This window comes from Haliotis rufescens, unplaced genomic scaffold (genome assembly GCF_023055435.1).
Source record: "Haliotis rufescens isolate VD_foot unplaced genomic scaffold, xgHalRufe1.0.p SCAF_3, whole genome shotgun sequence".
Taxonomy (NCBI): Eukaryota; Metazoa; Mollusca; class Gastropoda; order Lepetellida; family Haliotidae; genus Haliotis; species Haliotis rufescens.
This window is the reverse complement of record NW_025964001.1, coordinates 10811552-10830829: the sequence shown is the minus strand read 5'-3', so window position 1 is coordinate 10830829 and position 19278 is coordinate 10811552. Positions and strand designations below refer to the sequence as shown.

General features: G+C 41.7%; 2 protein-coding genes across 4 annotated transcripts; both read left to right on the top strand.

Annotated features, from left to right (window-relative positions):
- The first annotated feature begins 1372 nt into the window (after positions 1 to 1372).
- On the top strand, positions 1373 to 6282 carry LOC125384468 (papilin-like). Its single transcript, XM_048403831.1, has 3 exons — positions 1373 to 1488; positions 3343 to 3394; positions 4563 to 6282. The coding sequence occupies exons 1-3, from the start codon at positions 1483 to 1485 to the stop codon at positions 5843 to 5845; spliced, it is 1341 nt and encodes a 446-aa protein (XP_048259788.1). The 5' UTR covers positions 1373 to 1482; the 3' UTR covers positions 5846 to 6282.
- A 1297-nt stretch (positions 6283 to 7579) lies between these two features.
- Positions 7580 to 10978, top strand: LOC124146600 (kappaPI-actitoxin-Avd3d-like). 3 transcript variants are annotated; one of them, XM_046516956.2, is made up of 4 exons: positions 7623 to 7912; positions 9306 to 9326; positions 10254 to 10274; positions 10760 to 10978. In XM_046516956.2, the coding sequence occupies exons 1-4, from the start codon at positions 7837 to 7839 to the stop codon at positions 10927 to 10929; spliced, it is 288 nt and encodes a 95-aa protein (XP_046372912.2). In that variant the 5' UTR covers positions 7623 to 7836; the 3' UTR covers positions 10930 to 10978. The 3 variants fall into 3 exon arrangements, with proteins under 3 accessions (XP_048259790.1, XP_048259789.1, XP_046372912.2); XM_048403833.1 differs by lacking the exon at positions 9306 to 9326 and having other exon boundaries at positions 7580 to 7912; XM_048403832.1 differs by lacking the exon at positions 10254 to 10274 and having other exon boundaries at positions 7592 to 7912.
- The last annotated feature ends 8300 nt before the right edge of the window (positions 10979 to 19278 follow it).

Genomic DNA, 19278 nt, shown 5'->3' with positions numbered 1-19278 from the left:
GTTGGGTTCAACGCCGCTTTTAACAGTATTCCAGTTATATCACGGCGTGTCAGCTTAATGTGGGAGGAAAGCCCGAAGTGATGCAGGTCTCAGACGTTTACCACTTCGGTGAAACCCACGAGCACGGGTATGGTGCTGACAAACCTAGAAACAATCGGGGCGGTAGATTAGAGATAGCCTCAAAGGCTATTTGAACGGGTGTTAGAAATGTTACATCCTTTGAGTGTTATTGTGGTCTAATACATTATTCCTGACGTGTCGATACTGATGCGAGACCGACACTTCAGGACACAGGTATTTGTGTGTGTCTGCTTGAACTAGTCGGACTAATGCAGGTGTTATAGTGCTAGTCCACTGAGATACCACGCCGCAGTTAAACATGGACACCCTCCTTAAACACAGAGTCACGTGAGTCGACCAGTCCTTGTTTTGTTCCCCTATTGAGGAGCTCCAGGCAGGGTAGCAACAAGTAGCATCGTTTAACGCCATTTGATCGAACACCGACCTTCCGTTCTCCGCTTTATCTTCAAGACTACTGAGGCGGTCTCGGCGAGTGATAAGAAAAAGACTAAGACCGGTAATAGCTTCGGCATAAAAGGAGTATAACGGATATATTATTTAATAACTTCGACATAAAAGGGGTGTACCTGTAGTACTTGTAATTACTTCGATATAGATGGAGTAACTGTTATACTTTGTAATTACTTCGACATAAAGGAATAAGTAGAACTGTGTGAAAACTTCGTCATAAAATGAATTGTATAACTAATATTGTGTAATAAACGTCAATGTAAATGGAGAAATAAACTTCGACTTAAAAGGATTAGTATAACTGGGACGTAACTTCATTATACAAGAAGTGTTACTGTCTAATATCTGTCTAGAACTGTGTAATACTGTGTAATTACTTCGACATAAAGGGTGAGTAGAACTGTGCAATACTGTGTAATTACTTCGACATAAACATAACTGTTTATAGTATAACTGTTTCATCTCATGAATGAGGATTCGGAACAAGTTCAGAGATTCAGCTGTGTGATAACATCAAAGAAAAAAAGAATATAAGGCATAATAACCAAATAGGATTTATTAGCATGAAACAATTGTTAAGTCGGTGTTAATGTGTCGTTTTCCACAAAAACTACCTCAGTAAAAACATCCGCTGTACATGATACACCTGGAGCAACAAGATATTTACTTCTTACCTGTGTTTGTTAAGTCGGACTTGTGTCAACAGCTGACAATGGCGGACGTGTCTAGTCGATTGTTTCCACAGTTAAGTCGCACCTGCTCGACTCCAGTGTAAATCCCAAATGTTGGAAACACGTCATACTTTCTGGCCTGACGTGTTCAGTAGAATGAAAACACGATAAAACCGGATTTGGGAGGAAAAACAGCTTTTTAAAAGGCTGAATACAAAGCAGTGGGTGACTGTACCGCATCGCACTGGGAGCTTGCTGGCGAAGACAAGCAGATCTTAAGATGAAGGTACGTGCACATCATGTATCATGAAATACATATTTTGGGTTTCTTTGATGTCATCATTATATACATTATATACATTAAAAAATAGATTATATATTCCTTTCAAATGCGAGTTTTGCAAATAAAACGGCGTAATGAGATAGATGTTCTGATTTAGAATATATTGAAATAAAATGTAATTGTTTGATATGATTATGATAGGACTTTTGTATTTTTAATTATAATGGAGATAGACCACATTTCGTAATATAAAACCTAGGTTTGCATTTATTGAAAAATCTAATTTAAATACTTTAACCATATACGACGGAGTCTTTTTCATGTATATTGAAACAGTTTCAAAACGCATATTCGATTTTTGTAATATTTGGTAAAATAGCCACCCAAATGAAGTTAAAATGTTCTGTGTATTTAAACATGAGATGCTAAAACAGAACAATATTATCGTACGGGTTCGAATCTCCATGTGTTTGGAGATGGACTTGAGCACAAAACACATTGTTTCTGACTTCGAGTTAAAGCTGATTATGAGTTTCCGTTGTGTTTCAGTAGGTATAATACTGAACCAATTGGGGATTGCAAGAATGACTTCGTCACAATATTATTCATGATTAAAAATATTAGAGTCATAATTCTACGGTGATTCTAGTCGCATGATGACCTTGACGCGAAACATCACATAAACGTATTTGTTTGATTGGCTTCCTAGAAGTTGGTGAGTAGAAAAGAAAACGTACAACTCCAGAGATAACATCTGGTTTATTACATTAGCGACGGTACGAAAGTCTTACAACCGTATTAAGCTGGTGAGATAATATTCATGGACACGTCTCTAATGCTATAGACCAGAAGTTGTTATCAATAAAGTTGTAAGTTTTCTTAACCAAATAAAAGACTAATAGGGAGTCTGAAGTCCATAATCTGGCCGGAATTTTGAGCCTAAGTCTGTATGTTGTAATTAATGCAATGTGTGAAATTGAGACATGGCCTTTGTGTAAATAAGGGCAATCAATAACTGCTATATATTGTATAATAATCAGTTTGATTAAATTATGGATGTCTTCTCACACACACACACACACACACACACACACACACACACACACACACACACACACACACACACACACTCACACAGAGCCTAAGACGTCTAAGACCTGCATCACATCATATCACATCAGGCTTTCCCCCACATTAAGCTGACATGCCGTGATATAACTGGAATACTGTTCAAAGCGGCGTTAAACCGAACTCACTCACTCAAAGGTGGAAAACACCATAGAAGAAGATCTCCCACTGCGGAGTTGAGTTACATACACTCACTTACGCTGCGTTATTCTAATGTGATTGCTTCCATCAAGATAAAATGCACAGAATACAAACTTCTATTCACACCAAATCGCTGAAGCTGCTTACTAATCTGGCATTATTACAATACGAAATAGGTAACAACGTATGTGTATCGGCTGGGCAGATGAGTTTTCGTTTTGGGTCATAGGCCGTGATGTGGATATTTCCCCTGATAAAGTAGACATACATAGAGTGAGTTGGTGAGTATGGTTTTACGCCGCTTTTGGCAATATTCCAGCGATATCACGGCGGAGACACAAGAATTGTACCCATGTACCCATGTACCCATGTGGGGAATCGAACCCGGGTTTTCGGCGTGACGAGCGAACGCCTTAACCACTAGGCTACTCCACAGCCCACTCTTACCCAGAAGTCAAGAACGCACGCCCCGTAAATTAAACAAAGGCCAATGCCAGAGAACAACCAGTCTCGATTATCTGCCGATTCCATTCGGGGTTAAATGGCATAGTAGTAACTCCATCTATTATCATATTCTTCTTTTTCCAGCTGATTGGACTTGCCATCTTCCTCGCCATGTCCGCCCAAGCCAGGGACGACTGTAAGTATCACATGTGGACATCATGACAACCAACTTGGCGACTCCATAGTCAGCAAGATGCCCATCATGTAAATAAACGAGACTTGATCGGTCAACCAATGACAGATGCAGAGACCCACGCCCCCGGAGCGCGATGACATGCAACCACGTCACGATCAAATGACTTCACTAATCTCACTGCCACTCAAGCTGATCAGCTGTACGTTTTGCATCCAAGACACTGGTTATTAATGTTTACAAACCCATCCTCACCCTCAAGACCGCCTCCGTGGTCTAGTGGTGGAGCGTCCGAACGGAGAGCGGGATGTCGTGGGTTCGATCCGCGGCTGCGTCATACCAAAAGACGTTAACAGATGGTACTTGTTGTTACCTTGTCAGGTGCTCGGTATTAAGGGTATAAAACAAGCATTGGTCGGCTCTCAGTCAGTATACTGTGTCTGAGTGGGGTATCCATGTTATGGTATCTCAGTGGGCTAGCACTATAAATCGGCATCAGCCCGGACTAGTACAAGCAGCACGTGATTGCACGTCGCCATGTAAGTGCAATAATCTTGGACGCGACGTTAAACCCCATTTCACTTCACCTCACCTCACCTCACCTCACCCTCAGAATTTTAAATGGTCGGTTCATCTAAATATCACTTACAATCTCCGATCATGATGCTAAAAGTATTATACATCGTTGAAATAGACCATTAGAACCTAATGGCGATTCGTATTTTGATCGGGTGGCCACAGTAGCTATTAAACATAGAAAGTACTTTCATAAACTGCCAGGCAAAAGTACGGAAGCGTAGTAGGGCCACGGTGAATTTTTTTTTATCTAAGTATCTCCAAAGTAGGACTTATTATCTCCTACGTGGGACTTAGTATCTTCTACGAAGGACTTGGTATCTCTGACGTAGGACTTACTATCTCCTACGTAGGACTTACTATCTCCTACGTGGGAGATATATACTTTTTAGCCGGGCAGTTTAGTTTATTAATAACAATTTGATAATATCAAATTTGAGGTACATTCTGGCATTTGTGGGGGAGAAAGTTAGAGATCCGAATACAAAGAAAATGGGACATATTCAAGAACCCACCCACACGTTTCGTTGCAAAAGTTATATTGATAACACTAGGTGTTCGCCTGAGTGCATTTATTCTCATATATATATTTCAGTGTGTGATCTGCCACCAGAACAGGGGTACTGCCGAGGCTACTTCAGACGGTATTATTTCGACGAGGCCACACAGCGCTGTGCCGACTTCATATTTGGTGGTTGCGGGGGAAACAGAAACAACTTCGTGTTTCTTGAACACTGTCAGGAAATGTGTGAGGATGAAGCAGACGACACATCCACGTCCGAGTCGTCTTCAGTTTCCACGACAACCAGCTTCACAGACACCTCCAGTAACGTCACATTTGAATCAGATCTTGACTCTCATTCAAGCACAGGAACACAAAACCTGACGGCTGAGGTATTCGAAGATTCAGACAATTACACCCCTGAGGACACCTCTCAAAACACTACAGCCCTAAGTAGCGAGTCCGACATGAATGTGACTGAGGAAGAGGAATCTCCCGACAGTGTAACCAATTCTACTGATTTAACGCCCACTGAACCCGTCCCCTCTTTAGCAGCGCTGAGAGTAACCTCCCCTGATTATTTAGACACGTCCTCCGCAGATTGTGCCTCCCTACCAGACCGCGGCCTCTGTAGGGGACTCTTCATCCATTTCTTCTACAATCCTGTGAGAGAACGATGTGAGGAGTTTATATACGGTGGCTGTGGCGGAAACGGTAACAACTACCAACGAGAGGATCAATGCCGTAAAGCCTGTTTTATGCCTGTTAATATGCATGCGGCGGCGACGTTAAAGTCAACATCAATCACCTCTGAGAAAACGACAACAAATAATCCCACGACCTCATCAACAAATAATGTGCCTGTGCCTGTTGTCACTGTGACTCATGGGACACCGAAGCAGACGACATCTGGTGTAGCCATGTCAAATCTAGAATCGTCATTTGAAGACCTTACAAGTGAAGACACAACTAAAGTGCCGTCGCCCGACAGCCAGAAAACAACACAGGTTCTTACTGAGGAATCTGATGAAGACAAATCACCAGATGACATAGTTATACAGGACTTTGTCGATAATTCTACCCAATCTGGCAATATGAGTGGTGTATTTGACAGTGAAACTCTGGGTGAAGACACTCTTACACAGAACTCAACAGACAGTCACAACCAAACGGGCAACGTAAGTCAGGAAATATTTTCAAGTAACGACACGCCAGCAGATGAAGTCTTTCAACCGCCATCCGGAACCTTTCCTAGCAGTGGGAAACCAACATCCGTCTCAGCTGAAACTCCTAAGGAGACGCCCGAAGGCTTGGGCATCACCCAGGTGTCAAAGACGTCTTCAGACTCCTCTTCGACGCTTTCAACAACGACGTAGAATTACTGTGTAAATTATCGTGAGTGTGAGACATGTTGACCCATATGCCTGCATGCATCTGACTTGACCGATATATATCAACAGGCACACGACTGAATATAGACACATGATTTACATTTCTGATTATTCAGTAGACGCTGATGTTGAATGTTTATAATGGCAACTTATATCAAAACATACATTTTTAAATACTTTTATATAAGCACGTGTAATTTTCCCGGTGATTAAAAATATAATTAAAAATACGTATTTACTGAGCGTATTCTTTAAGTCTACTCGTGTTTCGGAATATCACTGACCAAGATATACAGTGACAGGGTGTATGGTGAAATGTGAAGCAAAATGAAGCAGGGAATTAACTTACCCAGGACTTGCTTCTGTAAGCTTTTGTTTTGAGAAAGAAACTTCTATGGTTTAACGTCGCGTCCAATATTATTGCACGTATATAGCGAGGTGCAAACATGTGTGTGTGGATGCTTGTACTAGTCCGGACTGATGCCGATTTGTAGTTCTCACCCACTGAGATACCATGCCGCTGATTAACATGAATACACCACTCAGACACAGTATACTGACTTCGAGCCGACCAGTCCTTGTTTTTAGCCCCTTTTATCCCGAGCGCAAGATACTGTGTGAAACAACAATAAACAAGTGGCTATATACTGTGTGAAACAACAATAAACTAGTGGCTATATACTGAGTGAAACAACAATAAACTAGTGGCTATATATATTGTGTGTAACAACTATAAACAAGTGGCTATATACTGTGTGATCAATAAACCAGTGGCTATATACTGTGTGAAACAACAATAAACAAGTGACCAAGATGACACGCAGCATGTATACCTTTATGTGCTGCAAACATCTCATGCAGCAAAAATATGAACATAAACTTTTCAAACCCCACATGCACTCCAATGATACCGAAGATCCGGGGTTGACTAGGTCTTCAGTAACCCGCGTTTGTCATTACAGGCGATAATGCTTGTCAGAGGTGACTAACGGGATGGGGTGGTCAGGTTCGCTGACTTGGTTGATTCATGTCATCGTATTCCAATTGCGTAGGTCGATGCTCATGATATCAATCACTGGATTGTCTGTTCCAGACTCGAATATTACAGACAGCCGTCATACAGCTGGAATATTGCTGAGTGCAGCGTTAAACAGCAAACACAATGATACCCTACAGATGGGCGAGGTATACTCTGCCTGACGTGATACTCATAGTCATCCAACGGCTGAAATTTGTGTAATCAGAATGTGGCGTCTGTTAGACTGACAAATATGAATGTAAATATACGATACGTGATTTATGGAGAAATGCAGAATAACGAGCTCGGTTCATCTTACCCTGTCATCGTAGTCTCGGTTTATGTAGCGTTTCTTTTCCTGGCAGCGACGTTACGCCGTCGTGGATGTCATCATTAACAAGTCAAGTTGTTATGTGACGCACATCGTCAAACAGTATTCGTGTGGTGAGAGTTTAGAATATATAACAAATAAGTTTGACAAATGTGTGGTCTCAAAACAAGAACGCAATAGCCATGTCGACATGACGAAAGTTGCAGTTGACAGAATACAATATCTGTGTTGTTCACGTTTAGCAGCATATGGTGGGAGACGCACGTACCGGAGCCACGGGGCCAGCTGTACCCATGAACAGGGGACACTACAGGTGGGCGGGGGTCGGTATGAAGGTGCCGATACGCCTATAGTTCTCATCATAGTGCAGAGCCGTGCACATTCAACACACATGCACATAGATGTTTATTGAGCAGTGTGGCAAATTGGCATCAATTGGCACCAGAGACGTGACTTGGTACTGCGATAGCGAAACTTCGTCTTGCACCTCAATAGAGTAATTGCCATGGGAAAAAAGATACAAAGGCCAGATGTGTAATGACTTGTTTGATTAAGAAGATATATAGTTCGTGTTTCGATCATACACGAAGTCATTTGCTCTAGGTTCTTGAAGCGTCCGCATCTGCCATGTTGAAGGTTGTCGTCTGTTTAGCTTTTGTCATCTTCCTTGCTGAGCTAAGCTGTCAGCAGTCTCCAGACAATGGTAAGTTATACAGCGTACGGTGTCTTCTTGCCTGTTGGTGCGGATTTCTGAGGTTGTTTATGATTTATACAGTCACTCTCACTCATTTCTGAGTCATTACATTTTCCTTGGTATTGTTAGATTGTGCTCTATTTCAGATTGCTGCATTACATTAAGCCTCCCTGGTATCGTTACATTGTGTACTAATTCAGATGGCTGAATTACATTAAGTCTCCCAAGTATTGTTAGATTGTGTACTATTTCAGATGGATGCATAACATTAAGTCTCCCAAGTATTGTTAGATTGTGTACTATTTCAGATGGATGAATGACATTCAGTCTCCCAAGTATTGTCAGATTGTGTGCTGTTTCAGATGGATGAATTACATTAAGTCTCCCAAGTATTGCTAGATTGTGTGCTGTTTCAGATGGATGAATTACATTAAGTCTCCCAAGTATTGTTAGAATGTGTACTGTTTCAGATGGCTGAGTTACATTAAGTCTCCCAAGTATTGTTAGATTGTGTACTGTTTCAGATGGCTGCATTACATTAAGTCTCCCAAGTATTGTTAGATTGTGTACTATTTCAGATGGCTGCATTACATTAAGCCTCCCAAGTATTGTTAGAATGTGTACTGTTTCAGATGGCTGAATTACATTAAGTCTCCCAAGTATTGTTAGATTGTGTGCTGTTTCAGATGGATGAATTACATTAAGTCTCCCAAGTATTGTTAGATTGTGTACTGTTTCAGATGGATGAATTACATTAAGTCTCCCAAGTATTGTTAGATTGTGTACTGTTTCAGATTGCTGAATTACATTAAGTCTCCCAAGTATTGTTAGAATGTGTACTGTTTCAGATGGCTGAATTACATTAAGTCTCCCAAGTATTGTTAGATTGTGTACTGTTTCAGATGGATGAATTACATTAAGTCTCCCAAGTATTGTTAGAATGTGTACTGTTTCAGATGGCTGAGTTACATTAAGTCTCCAAAGTATTGTTAGATTGTGTACTGTTTCAGATGGATGAATTACATTAAGTCTCCCAAGTATTGTTAGAATGTGTAATGTTTCAGATGGCTGAATTACATTAAGTCTCCCAAGTATTGTTAGATTGTGTACTGTTTCAGATGGATGAATTACATTAAGTCTCCCAAGTATTGTTAGAATGTGTACTGTTTCAGATGGATGAATTACATTTAGTCTCCCAAGTATTGTTAGAATGTGTACTGTTTCAGATGGCTGAATTACATTAAGTCTCCCAAGTATTGTTAGAATGTGTACTGTTTCAGATGGCTGAATTACATTATTTTTCCCTCCCGTAGTGGTAGGTTGTACGTTTCTTCTAGTTTGCTAGGTTGTGTCCTACTGCAGATGGCTGCATTACCTTATGTTTTGTTCCTTGTTTTGCTAGGTACCAAGCTTCCCGATGAAGGTAAGTTCATACCACCGACATAAGTCTATTCTTTGACCTGTTTACCGGAATTGCGACTTCCATTTTCACAAAGTTTTCGATGCAAAATCTGCAAACTGAACAAAAGAAAATTCTGGAATGTTTGATAGATGGCCGAGATTTTATTTCCCACGGGTAACGGAAAGTTTCTTCCGTTTCAAATGTTTATCCCATTGAAGCGGGAGACAGGCAATGATTTTGACAGAATCAGTCATACAGCCTGTAACAGTTGTTCGGAATACCCCGCGACGCTCTGATTGGTCGGATGAAAGGTCTTTCTGACGTGACCCGTAATGTCCCCAGATCTTTTTGGGGGGCATGGGTGGCCCAGTCGTCTAAGGCGCCGCGATTCGCTGTGCAGAGTTGCGTCCCTTGGGCACGCCAGAAACCTATGATTGTGGGTTCAAAACCGAGTTCGCCCCGATTATGTTTCTAGGTTTGTCAGCACCATACCCGTGCTCTTGGGTTTCACCGAAGTGGTAAACGTCTGAGATCTGCATCACTTCAGGCTTTCCTCCCACATAAGGCTGACACGCCTTGATATAACTGGAATAATGTTAAAAGCGGCGTTAAACCCAACTCACTCACTCACTCACTCAAGAACACCTGGTGTCATCACTGATTTTCAGTGATCCATTCATATAATGTCCAATGGGATCCAAACTGATTATTCTATGGCCTTGGCGTTTTCAGTTTACAAGCGCCGTCTTAGAGCTGGAATATTGATGTGTGACAAACAAACATACCTTTGTTGCATTGATGTGAAATGTTCTTTGTTTAGCGATAACTTAGATCTCATCTAAATGAGGTTGCTTTAATGGTTTTTGTATGTTTCCTTCCATATTTTGCTTGGTTGCATACTATTTCACATGGCTACATTTCCTTATATTTCCTTTCTTGTTTTGCTAGGTACCAAGCTTCCTGATGAAGGTAAGTTCATACTACCGACTTTAGTAAGGGTAGGTTTATACGTAAACTTTGGTTGACATCGTAAAACCAGAGGGAGGTTGAGACCGGTCTATTACAACTCAGCCACTGCTGCCCGAAAGATTTACTATGTCAACCAAAGACCGAGGAGAAGCGTTTTATCCGACTTATGTATGAACATGTTTTAACATGTGTTTAATGTGATTTATAAATGTGCGTTACGACAGTCTAAAGAAACGGCCGTTAAATATATCTGGCTAGGACATATTCGCTCAACATGGTACCTTCTGACCAGTCCTGTGGTCTAATGGTGCTCGTGGGTTTCACCGAAGTGGTAAACGTCTGAGACCTGCATCACTTCGGGCTTTCCTCCCTCATTAAGCTGACACGCCGTGATATAACTGGAATACTGTTAAAAGCGGCGTTAAACCCAACTCACTCACTCACTGAAATGAGTTACCATTAACTTTGTCATATATTTCCCTCAGTGTGTAACCTGAGCCCTGATGCCGGGGTTTGCAAGGCCGCGTTTCGCCGGTTCTACTTCAACCCTACCTCACAAGAGTGTGAGACGTTTATCTACGGCGGGTGTGGCGGCAACGACAACAACTTCGTCGACATCGAAGACTGCAAGAAAACCTGTCTTCCGATGCAGTGACAGAAGTCAAAGACAAAATGACCCTTACTGAATTAAAATATTGATATCCAATATGGGTCTGCTGTTATAATTATATGAGGTTAACATTAGACAGAATTTATCGTCCAACGGTGCCCTCAATGGGATTACCTACATAGTGATTATTATACGAGCATGTGTGTCATACTGATTATACGAAACGATTGTCAGAATTTCCCTAGCGAGAGCGAGGTTAATACACGAATTCTTACACGAGTTTCGTAAAAGCAGCATGCGAGTGTAATGAATAGAGATTATTTTACGAGCATGTGTGTCATACTGCTTTTAGTAAACGAGTGTCAGAATTATTGTACTTCCCGAGTTCTAACTCGAGTTTAGTGAAATCAGTATGGCACACATGCCAGTGTAATTATTTCTTTTATTGCCCATTATTTATTAATCCCTTGAGCTCCCCTTTAAGAAAAAAGCACTAATCACGACAGCTGTTTTGGAAAACCACAATTGTCGAATGATGTCAACAGCCATCATCGAGGACGTCGTTTCTAGTATGACGTCATTCCGACTTTACGTCACAGTAAGAATCGAATGACGCCAACAATGCCTTCCGGGTGACGTAAACAGTACACTGGTGCACCTGATGTGATATTTGCACCAGTTTTTGTTATGAACTCGGTTATTTCTAACCCTATAGGTAATAGGTGAGGTGAAACGTCGCGTCCAAGATTATTGCACTTATATAGCGACGTGCATGTGTGTGTGTGTGTGTGTGTGTGTGTGTGTGTGTGCTGCTTGTCACTAGTCAAGGCTGATACCATGCCGCATTTTAACATGAATACCCCACTCAGACACAGTATACTGTTTACGGGCCGACCAGTCCTTGTTTTTGCCCCTTATGCCGAGCGCCAGACAGGGTTACAACAAGTACCATATTTTAACGTCTTTGGTATGACGCGGCCGGGGATCGAACGCTCTACCACTAGACCACGGAGGCGGTCCTATAGGTAATAACACGTGTTTACAGCATGTCATGTATCCAATGTATGCTAATGCTGATACACGTAAATAGGAGCTACTCGGTAAAATCACAAAGAACAATGAAGAACGAAGTGGGGTTTATTTCACGATACAATATTGTTCTATCCTGACGTCATTAGATTCGAACATGCGCTCGCAACTTGATGACGTCGTATATTGAACGACGTTGTTTGACAGGGGCGTGTCTGGTGAGTTGTTCCCCATAGTTGTAGCTGGGCAATGCAGATAAACGCGATGACCGAACGATCGCATCCAAAAGCGGGAGAGATATGACGAGTGTCATTGGGAGAAAAGGTACAGTTAATCGAGGTAAGGATTGTGAGAATATGCGGGAAATACCTACCTGAGCATAATATGGACTTGTCCGACATTGCCGAGGTCGGATTCTATTGACGGGAGTCATCATTGCTAAAATAAGGGTAAATATTTTCAAACTTGTACATTTCATCATCATCCTTAAAGAAGCTGTACATAATGTTGATATCTCATATAAGAAATAAACAACTCCGATTCCCAATAGCTCCTGATGCAAATGGTCCATCAAATCGGCCTAACTTTAGAATACAGTACCACAAACTTTTCAAACACGTGACAATACCCTATGACGTAATTTGTAGTATTTTGTTGCAAGCCACACCGGCGTAAGCTGGTTCCCGGCTCACTGTGCGCGTCGTCAAGTTGTGTGATATTAGAGACGGGCCCCAGCTTAACATCGGCGAAACAATGCCCTGTGACGTCAGGGGTCATCGTGTGTCCATAAGCTCCTCCCAGTGATCTCTACACGCAATGTCATTGAATACGCCAAGCGGTGATGAGAGTTTTGAATATTTATTTACAAATATAGCCTACGGCGGCGCATTTTATAGTAAGCGCTAGTTTACGAAAGCACTTTTATTGTTTATATTTTTTTATTTCCTTTTTCTCGTAATTCAAGTGGCTAAAATGGTTATAAATGAGAACTAATATACATATATTATTTTTTTAGTTAATTAATTTTCATATTTATGCACAAGAATCTTATTTATTTAGGATATTATATTGGCACTGAACACATTCAAATGTCGCCAGTGTTTGGGTAGGTTACCCCGAAGGCCTTAGCCCTTGGATCCCCTTTACGATCAATCATCCCTTTGCGATCAATCATCCCTTTGCGATCATTAGGGTTAGGTAGATCTACCCGTTAGTGCCTATTATTTATTCTATAGCGGCTCCTAATATTCTTCCCACAAAAAACGTCGAGTAAAAAGGATGAAATGGTTTTGTGTCGAATACTTTGGCTACTGGAAACTGTCCTGGAAAATTCACACAAGCCACTTTCACCGGCTACATTTTTTCAGTACTGATTCAAAAGCGAACTCACAGCTAAGTCTGGGCAGTACAGTTAAATCACCCACCCTACCCCCACCCCCAGTGACTATTTCCTGTTCCGGCAAATGAAATCTGCCCTACATGGAAGACGCTTCCAGGACGACGAGGACATAAAGGCTGCCACAGAGGCGTGGTTAGTTGGCCAATCTTCGGATGTCTATGAAAGTGGTATTAAAAGCTTGAAGGACAAATGGAATAAGTGTATTGAGGTGAATGGAGATTATATTGAAAAATAAAAGTGCAAAAGATATTCTGCGACTTGGTCTTATATTGAAGTGCAAAACTTATTGAACGCCCCTCGTATATTGTAAATTTACGAACTTTCAAACTTTATAGAATCTACACGTTTAAATCTAGATAGTTTCTTAAATGTGTTTTTTATGTATTAAATTAGAATGTCATATGGATCTGTTCTGGGTCTATGTTCTGCGACATCACAAAGTTATTGTCATGGTCAAAGGGAGACAATTCAACCGCGTTTGTTCCAACGGGTAAAGTGTGTGGTTAAAGGGAAGTAAGTCAGCTTGGTAATTATATACAGAATCTCAGAGTGTCTTTTGATATCAAATATATCAACACGAGTTGATAAATGTGGAAAAACCTCCGAGGTTTGCTGATATCAAAAGACACAAGGGTGAGATTTTATTTATCGTCCAACATCATTCTTCCAACTGTGAACTCGCATGAACCTATCATGTTGGTATGTCATAAATTTTTGCAGACAAAAGAAAAATATTGATTTTCAAAGATAAGATGTCTTAGATACCAATCAGCGGTTGCGCATTACGCGAATATGATTTTTAATTTTAAAAAGTTTTAAAACAAAGTATCTTTTGAAAAAATATAGACGTGGTCTGTAAATGTTGTCTAAGCTTAAGATATTTTCAATTGAAAATCAAACACATGAAAAAATCAACTGAGAGGTAGAGTTTCTTTAAGTCCTCAGTGTACAGTTTAGCAGTGCCTAGTCTTGGAACAGAATGTCTTCAATCCATATTTGGATTTGTTTCCATGATTGTTTGTTAGGGAACATTCCCACAACAAATGGGTTCCGTGAAGATCCGGGATAGAAGAGGTCTTCAGCAACCCACGCTTGCTGTAAAAGGCGACTCTGCCTGTCGTAAGAGGCGACTAACGGGATCAGGTGGTCAGGCTTGCTGACTTGGTTGATGCATGTCATTGATCCCAGCTGTGTGGATCGATGCTCATGATGTCTATCACTGGACAATCATTTACGGACCGCCGTCATATAGCTGGAATATTGCTGAGTGCGGCGTTAAACAACAAACCAACCAACCAACAAACAAACAAACAAACACAACAAATGGACAACCGTCTATTCATTCCGCTCAAAGAAGAACGAATCATTCGGCTCAAAGAAGAACGAAAGAAACTGGCAATTTTCCCTTTTTGTTTGCAGGTTATATCAAATAAAATATAATGTTCGTTGAGCATGCTGGATCTCCTGAAAAAAATATGTGTTGTAAAAGAAAAAGATGCCATGCAATTGTCACTTTTTAAATCAAGCGGGGGCACGGGTGGCCCAGTCGTCTAAGGCGCCGCGATTCGCTGTGCAGAGTTGCGTCCCTATGGGCACGCTAGAAACCTATGATTGTGGGTTCGAATCCCGGTTCGCCCCGATTATGTTTCTAGGTTTGTCAGCACCATACCCGTGCTCGTGGGTTTCACCGAAGTGGTAAACGTCTGAGACCTGCATTACTTCGGGCTTTCCTCCCACATTAAGCTGACACGCCGTGATATAACTGGAATACTGTTAAAAGCGGCGTTAAACCCAACTCACTCACTCATTTTAAATAAAGCATACCTCTTTAAATGAGCGATGCAGGGAGACCACTACCATAGTATGAAATTTACATGCGTAAGAGAAACCGCGCAAACAGACAGACAGATGTATTCAGTAATAAAGGCCAATCGCCCACAACACAATTATATTTAAAAGGTAATATCATGTTTACAAAGGTATTTACATTAAACCAACATTTGCTCGTTTCTCACTGTAGGTAAATATAGTTCAATATAAAATATGAAAAGTCTTTCAGTTGGTTTTACCAGTCTGTCAGTTGGTTGAGGCGGGACTGGAAGATTCCACAGAACTGCAGCATTCCAGGCAAATGACCTCTGCCCAAACCTTTGGTATACAAAGGAGATGGCTCTCAGCAGAACGGAGGGATCTAGGCAGTTGAAGTACCTGGATAATGTCAGATAAATAAGAAAGTGTTTGTTTGTTTGATTGTTGTTTAACGCCGCACTCAGCAATATTCCAGCTATGTGACGGCGGTCTGTAAATAAATCGAGTCTGGAACAGACAATCCAGTGATTGACATCATGAGGATCGATCCACGCAATGCATCAACCAAGTCAGCGAGCCTGACCATCCGATCCCGTTAGTCGCCTCTTACGACAAGCATAGTCGCCTTTTTCAGCAAGCATGGGTTGCTGAAGACCTACTCTACCCCGGATCTTCACGGGTCAGTAAGAAAGTGCTGACTGGTTGTAGCGGTGGTATGTTCAAGTCAAGATCTTGTTCTCAACTCGAGCTTCCACCGGAAGCCAGTGCAGATCAATAAGCACATGTTATATGCGCTTATTAGTTTTTGACCTTTCGGTTCATGACACAACCCTTGATGCCGTGTTTTGAATACGATTTAGTCTGGTTAACTGCTCCTAAGACATGTTACAAAGATTATTCCATCAGTCGAGCCGAGTGAGCACTGATTGATTATGACCAGTAACATGTCCGCACCTTACTCTTTCTCGCCCCTTGGTTTCACGGAGGTAAAACATGTCGATCTGGATTTTACTGCAATACTGAAAGCGGCGTTTAACCCACAGCACTCATGAGAAATGCATGTGTTTCGTTCAATTATCTTAGTTTAACTTACGTTTTCTCTATTTAGTTATGCATTTGGTTTCCAATTACCACAGACATGCATTGAATACATTATCATGCGCTCATTATAGGTTTCGCCATTGAACCCAGGTGTGTTACATTATGTGTACGATGCATATGTGATCTCTTACACGTGGTTTCCAAAGCCTTGACACGCACATATATCGTTGCGTACTTTCCATGTGCCAAGTTTATCAGTTTTGTCTTGACATTGTCCTACATCCAGGTGAGCGTTCGGGGTCATAGCTGTTGTTAATTCTTTCAAGGATTCTATCCAAGCCATTTCAGTCTTTGATCAAACGAATTATGGCCACCTCTTGGTGATGTATGTTACGATCAAAGTTTAAAATGACTGAAATGTTCAATTAGGCAATATACAAAACGCCTATATATTTCAATCATTGACCTTAATTTCGGTCCATTTATTTTATTATGATAGCGAGTTCCAAACATTTTGATGTTGATTTTCATCACCCAGTGACTGTTTGTTTGTTGTTTAACGCCGCACTCAGCAATATTCGAGTAGGCACCAGACAATCCAGTGATTGACATCATTCAATATTCAATAATAATGAGCATCGATCCACGCAATTGGGATACGATCACATGCACCAACCAAGTCAGCGAGCCTGACCACCCGATCTCGTTAGTCGCCTCTTACGACAAGCATAGTCGCCTCTTATGACAAACATGGGTTGCCGAAGACCTATTCTACCCCGGATCTTCACGGGTGCCCAGTGATTGAAAATGATAGGATTAAAAGAAAACTGAAGTCAGTGTATATATATTTGCGAATGTTGTAACCAATTTTCCATGTATTCGTGACACGCTAATGGTGTCATAGTAATATAGCAGAAGCTGAAGTAGTATTATATACTGAACCATAAAAGAAACGTCACCATGGATAGATATATGAGAACCTTATTTGTCCAAACACTGTAAGCATACTTTAAGATATATTAAAAAGATGAAACTTGGTCAAACTGATCATCAAGGTTGAAATTAAATATTCTTAAAGTGAAACACAACATTAGTCTCTGAGAAAATGGCATCACAAGTCAGCATCTCGTGTGTCCGCCATGTGCATTGATGACTGCCCTGCAACGTCGAAACATGGAATGGATGAGGCGGTTGATGAAGGCCATAGGCACTTGAGCCCACACTCTGGGGAACACCTAACGCAGTTCAACTGCAGTTGTCGACCTTGTTCGGACTTCATTCAGCCGTCTTTGAATCTCGCCCCAAAGGTGCTCAATGGGATTTAAATCGGGATTAAGGGCAGGCCACTGCATAGTTATGATGCCATTCTGCTGCAGGAAGTCTCTTGTTGCTCTCGCAGTGTAGGCACGGGCGTTATCATGCTGAAACTCGTGGTTGCGGCGACGTTCCAAATGAGGTATGGCGTGTGGTCTCAAGACTTGATCAAAGTACCGAGCTGCTGTGACACCATTGCCTCTCCCTGGACCGATGTTCTGGAAGACCACAGGGCCGACCCTCTGTGCACGACCAATTCCACACCACACCATGATGCTCGGACTACCCCACGAGTCTCTCTCAACAACACAAGCATCCGAATAACGTTCCCCACGGCGTCGCCAGACTCTTTGCCATCTGCTGTTGAGATACTGTTACGGCTCTCGTCTGAGAAGAGGACTCTTCTCCACTGCTGGTGGCGCCAATGCTGGTGCTGTGTTGCCCACTGAAGACGGTCCCGGCGATGACGTGGTGTCAGAATGGGTCCTCGGTGTGGCCTGTGACAGTGGAGGTGTCTTCTCGTCAATCGTCGACACACGGTCTCCGCACTAATGTGTCGCTGGTGTGGCCCCATGGTCTGTCGAGCAGTTTCCGCGGCAGTAACAAAGCGATCTTGAAGATGTTGTCGCACAATCTGACGATTCTGACGTCGGGTGGTGACCCTCGGTCTTCCACTACGTGGTCGGTCATCTGTAGCGTTTGTTGCTGGAGCCTGTATATGGTCCTTACGTGGACTTGAAATGCATTGGCTTCTTGCCTGGCGGTTTGTCCAGCTTGCAATCGCCCAAGGGCTTGATGCCGCTGATTTCTTGTCAATCTCGGCATGTGGTAGCAATTCAATAACGAATGAATGTTATCCGATCTGGGTGGAGTTTTATAGGGCAAGAAATGGGGGAACGCATTTGCATTTCAATTTGCACGGAACTAACATGCATCGGGTTACCATGGCCGTTGCCGTGATGCGCTTAGGCGATCGGTTTTATTGTCATCTGCTTTGGTTTTTTTATCATCAAATTTCCTTTTTCCGGACAAGGTAATATCAAATTTTAGAAACTTTGACAAATTTACCCAGATATTTAAATGACAACTTTTCATGCAATGTTACATGGGGTGACGTTTCTTTTGCGGTTCAGTATAGATAGAAAAGATAATTAATTTTATGACTTGTTTACACTATTCTTATTTTCATTCTCAAAGAATATCGTCACTTGATAAAGTGCCTATCAGAGATAATATTAATGTCAATTTATTGATGTGTAGTACATGTATTTCAAGGAACCCAGCATGATATGGTAGATTGAAATATGTCGTCATGGAATTATCACGTTCTTCAAGGGAAGACGTCGCGTTAAATTTACGACAAGACACTGGAGATGCCTTACCAGCGGGAAAAAAAGGGATCGGCCAATTCCTGCTATATTAGGGTAGTAGTCTACTGTGCAATTCTCGACTTGTGAACCGGAGCATGTGAGGAACTTTATTACAGCGCGTTGTTCATGTTTAAGAGAATCTATGATTGCGACCACCCTTAGGTGAATGAAGCCATCACATCTAACTTATTGTTGTGTCTGGAATTTGTTATGACACGTGTCAACCTGATGTTATGACTAGTGTCACACCTGCCACAAGTTGACATTGTTTGTGTAAACACAAATGCCCAAGTTGCAAAACTTATTGAATGCCCCTCGTATCTTCTACTTCCTTCTTTGTGTTTCCTTTTATCAAGTTTTAACCTGTGATTGGACACCAAATGTTCACAGAGATTAGCTGACCTTTTTCTTGGGAACTTCTCACCAAGGGGG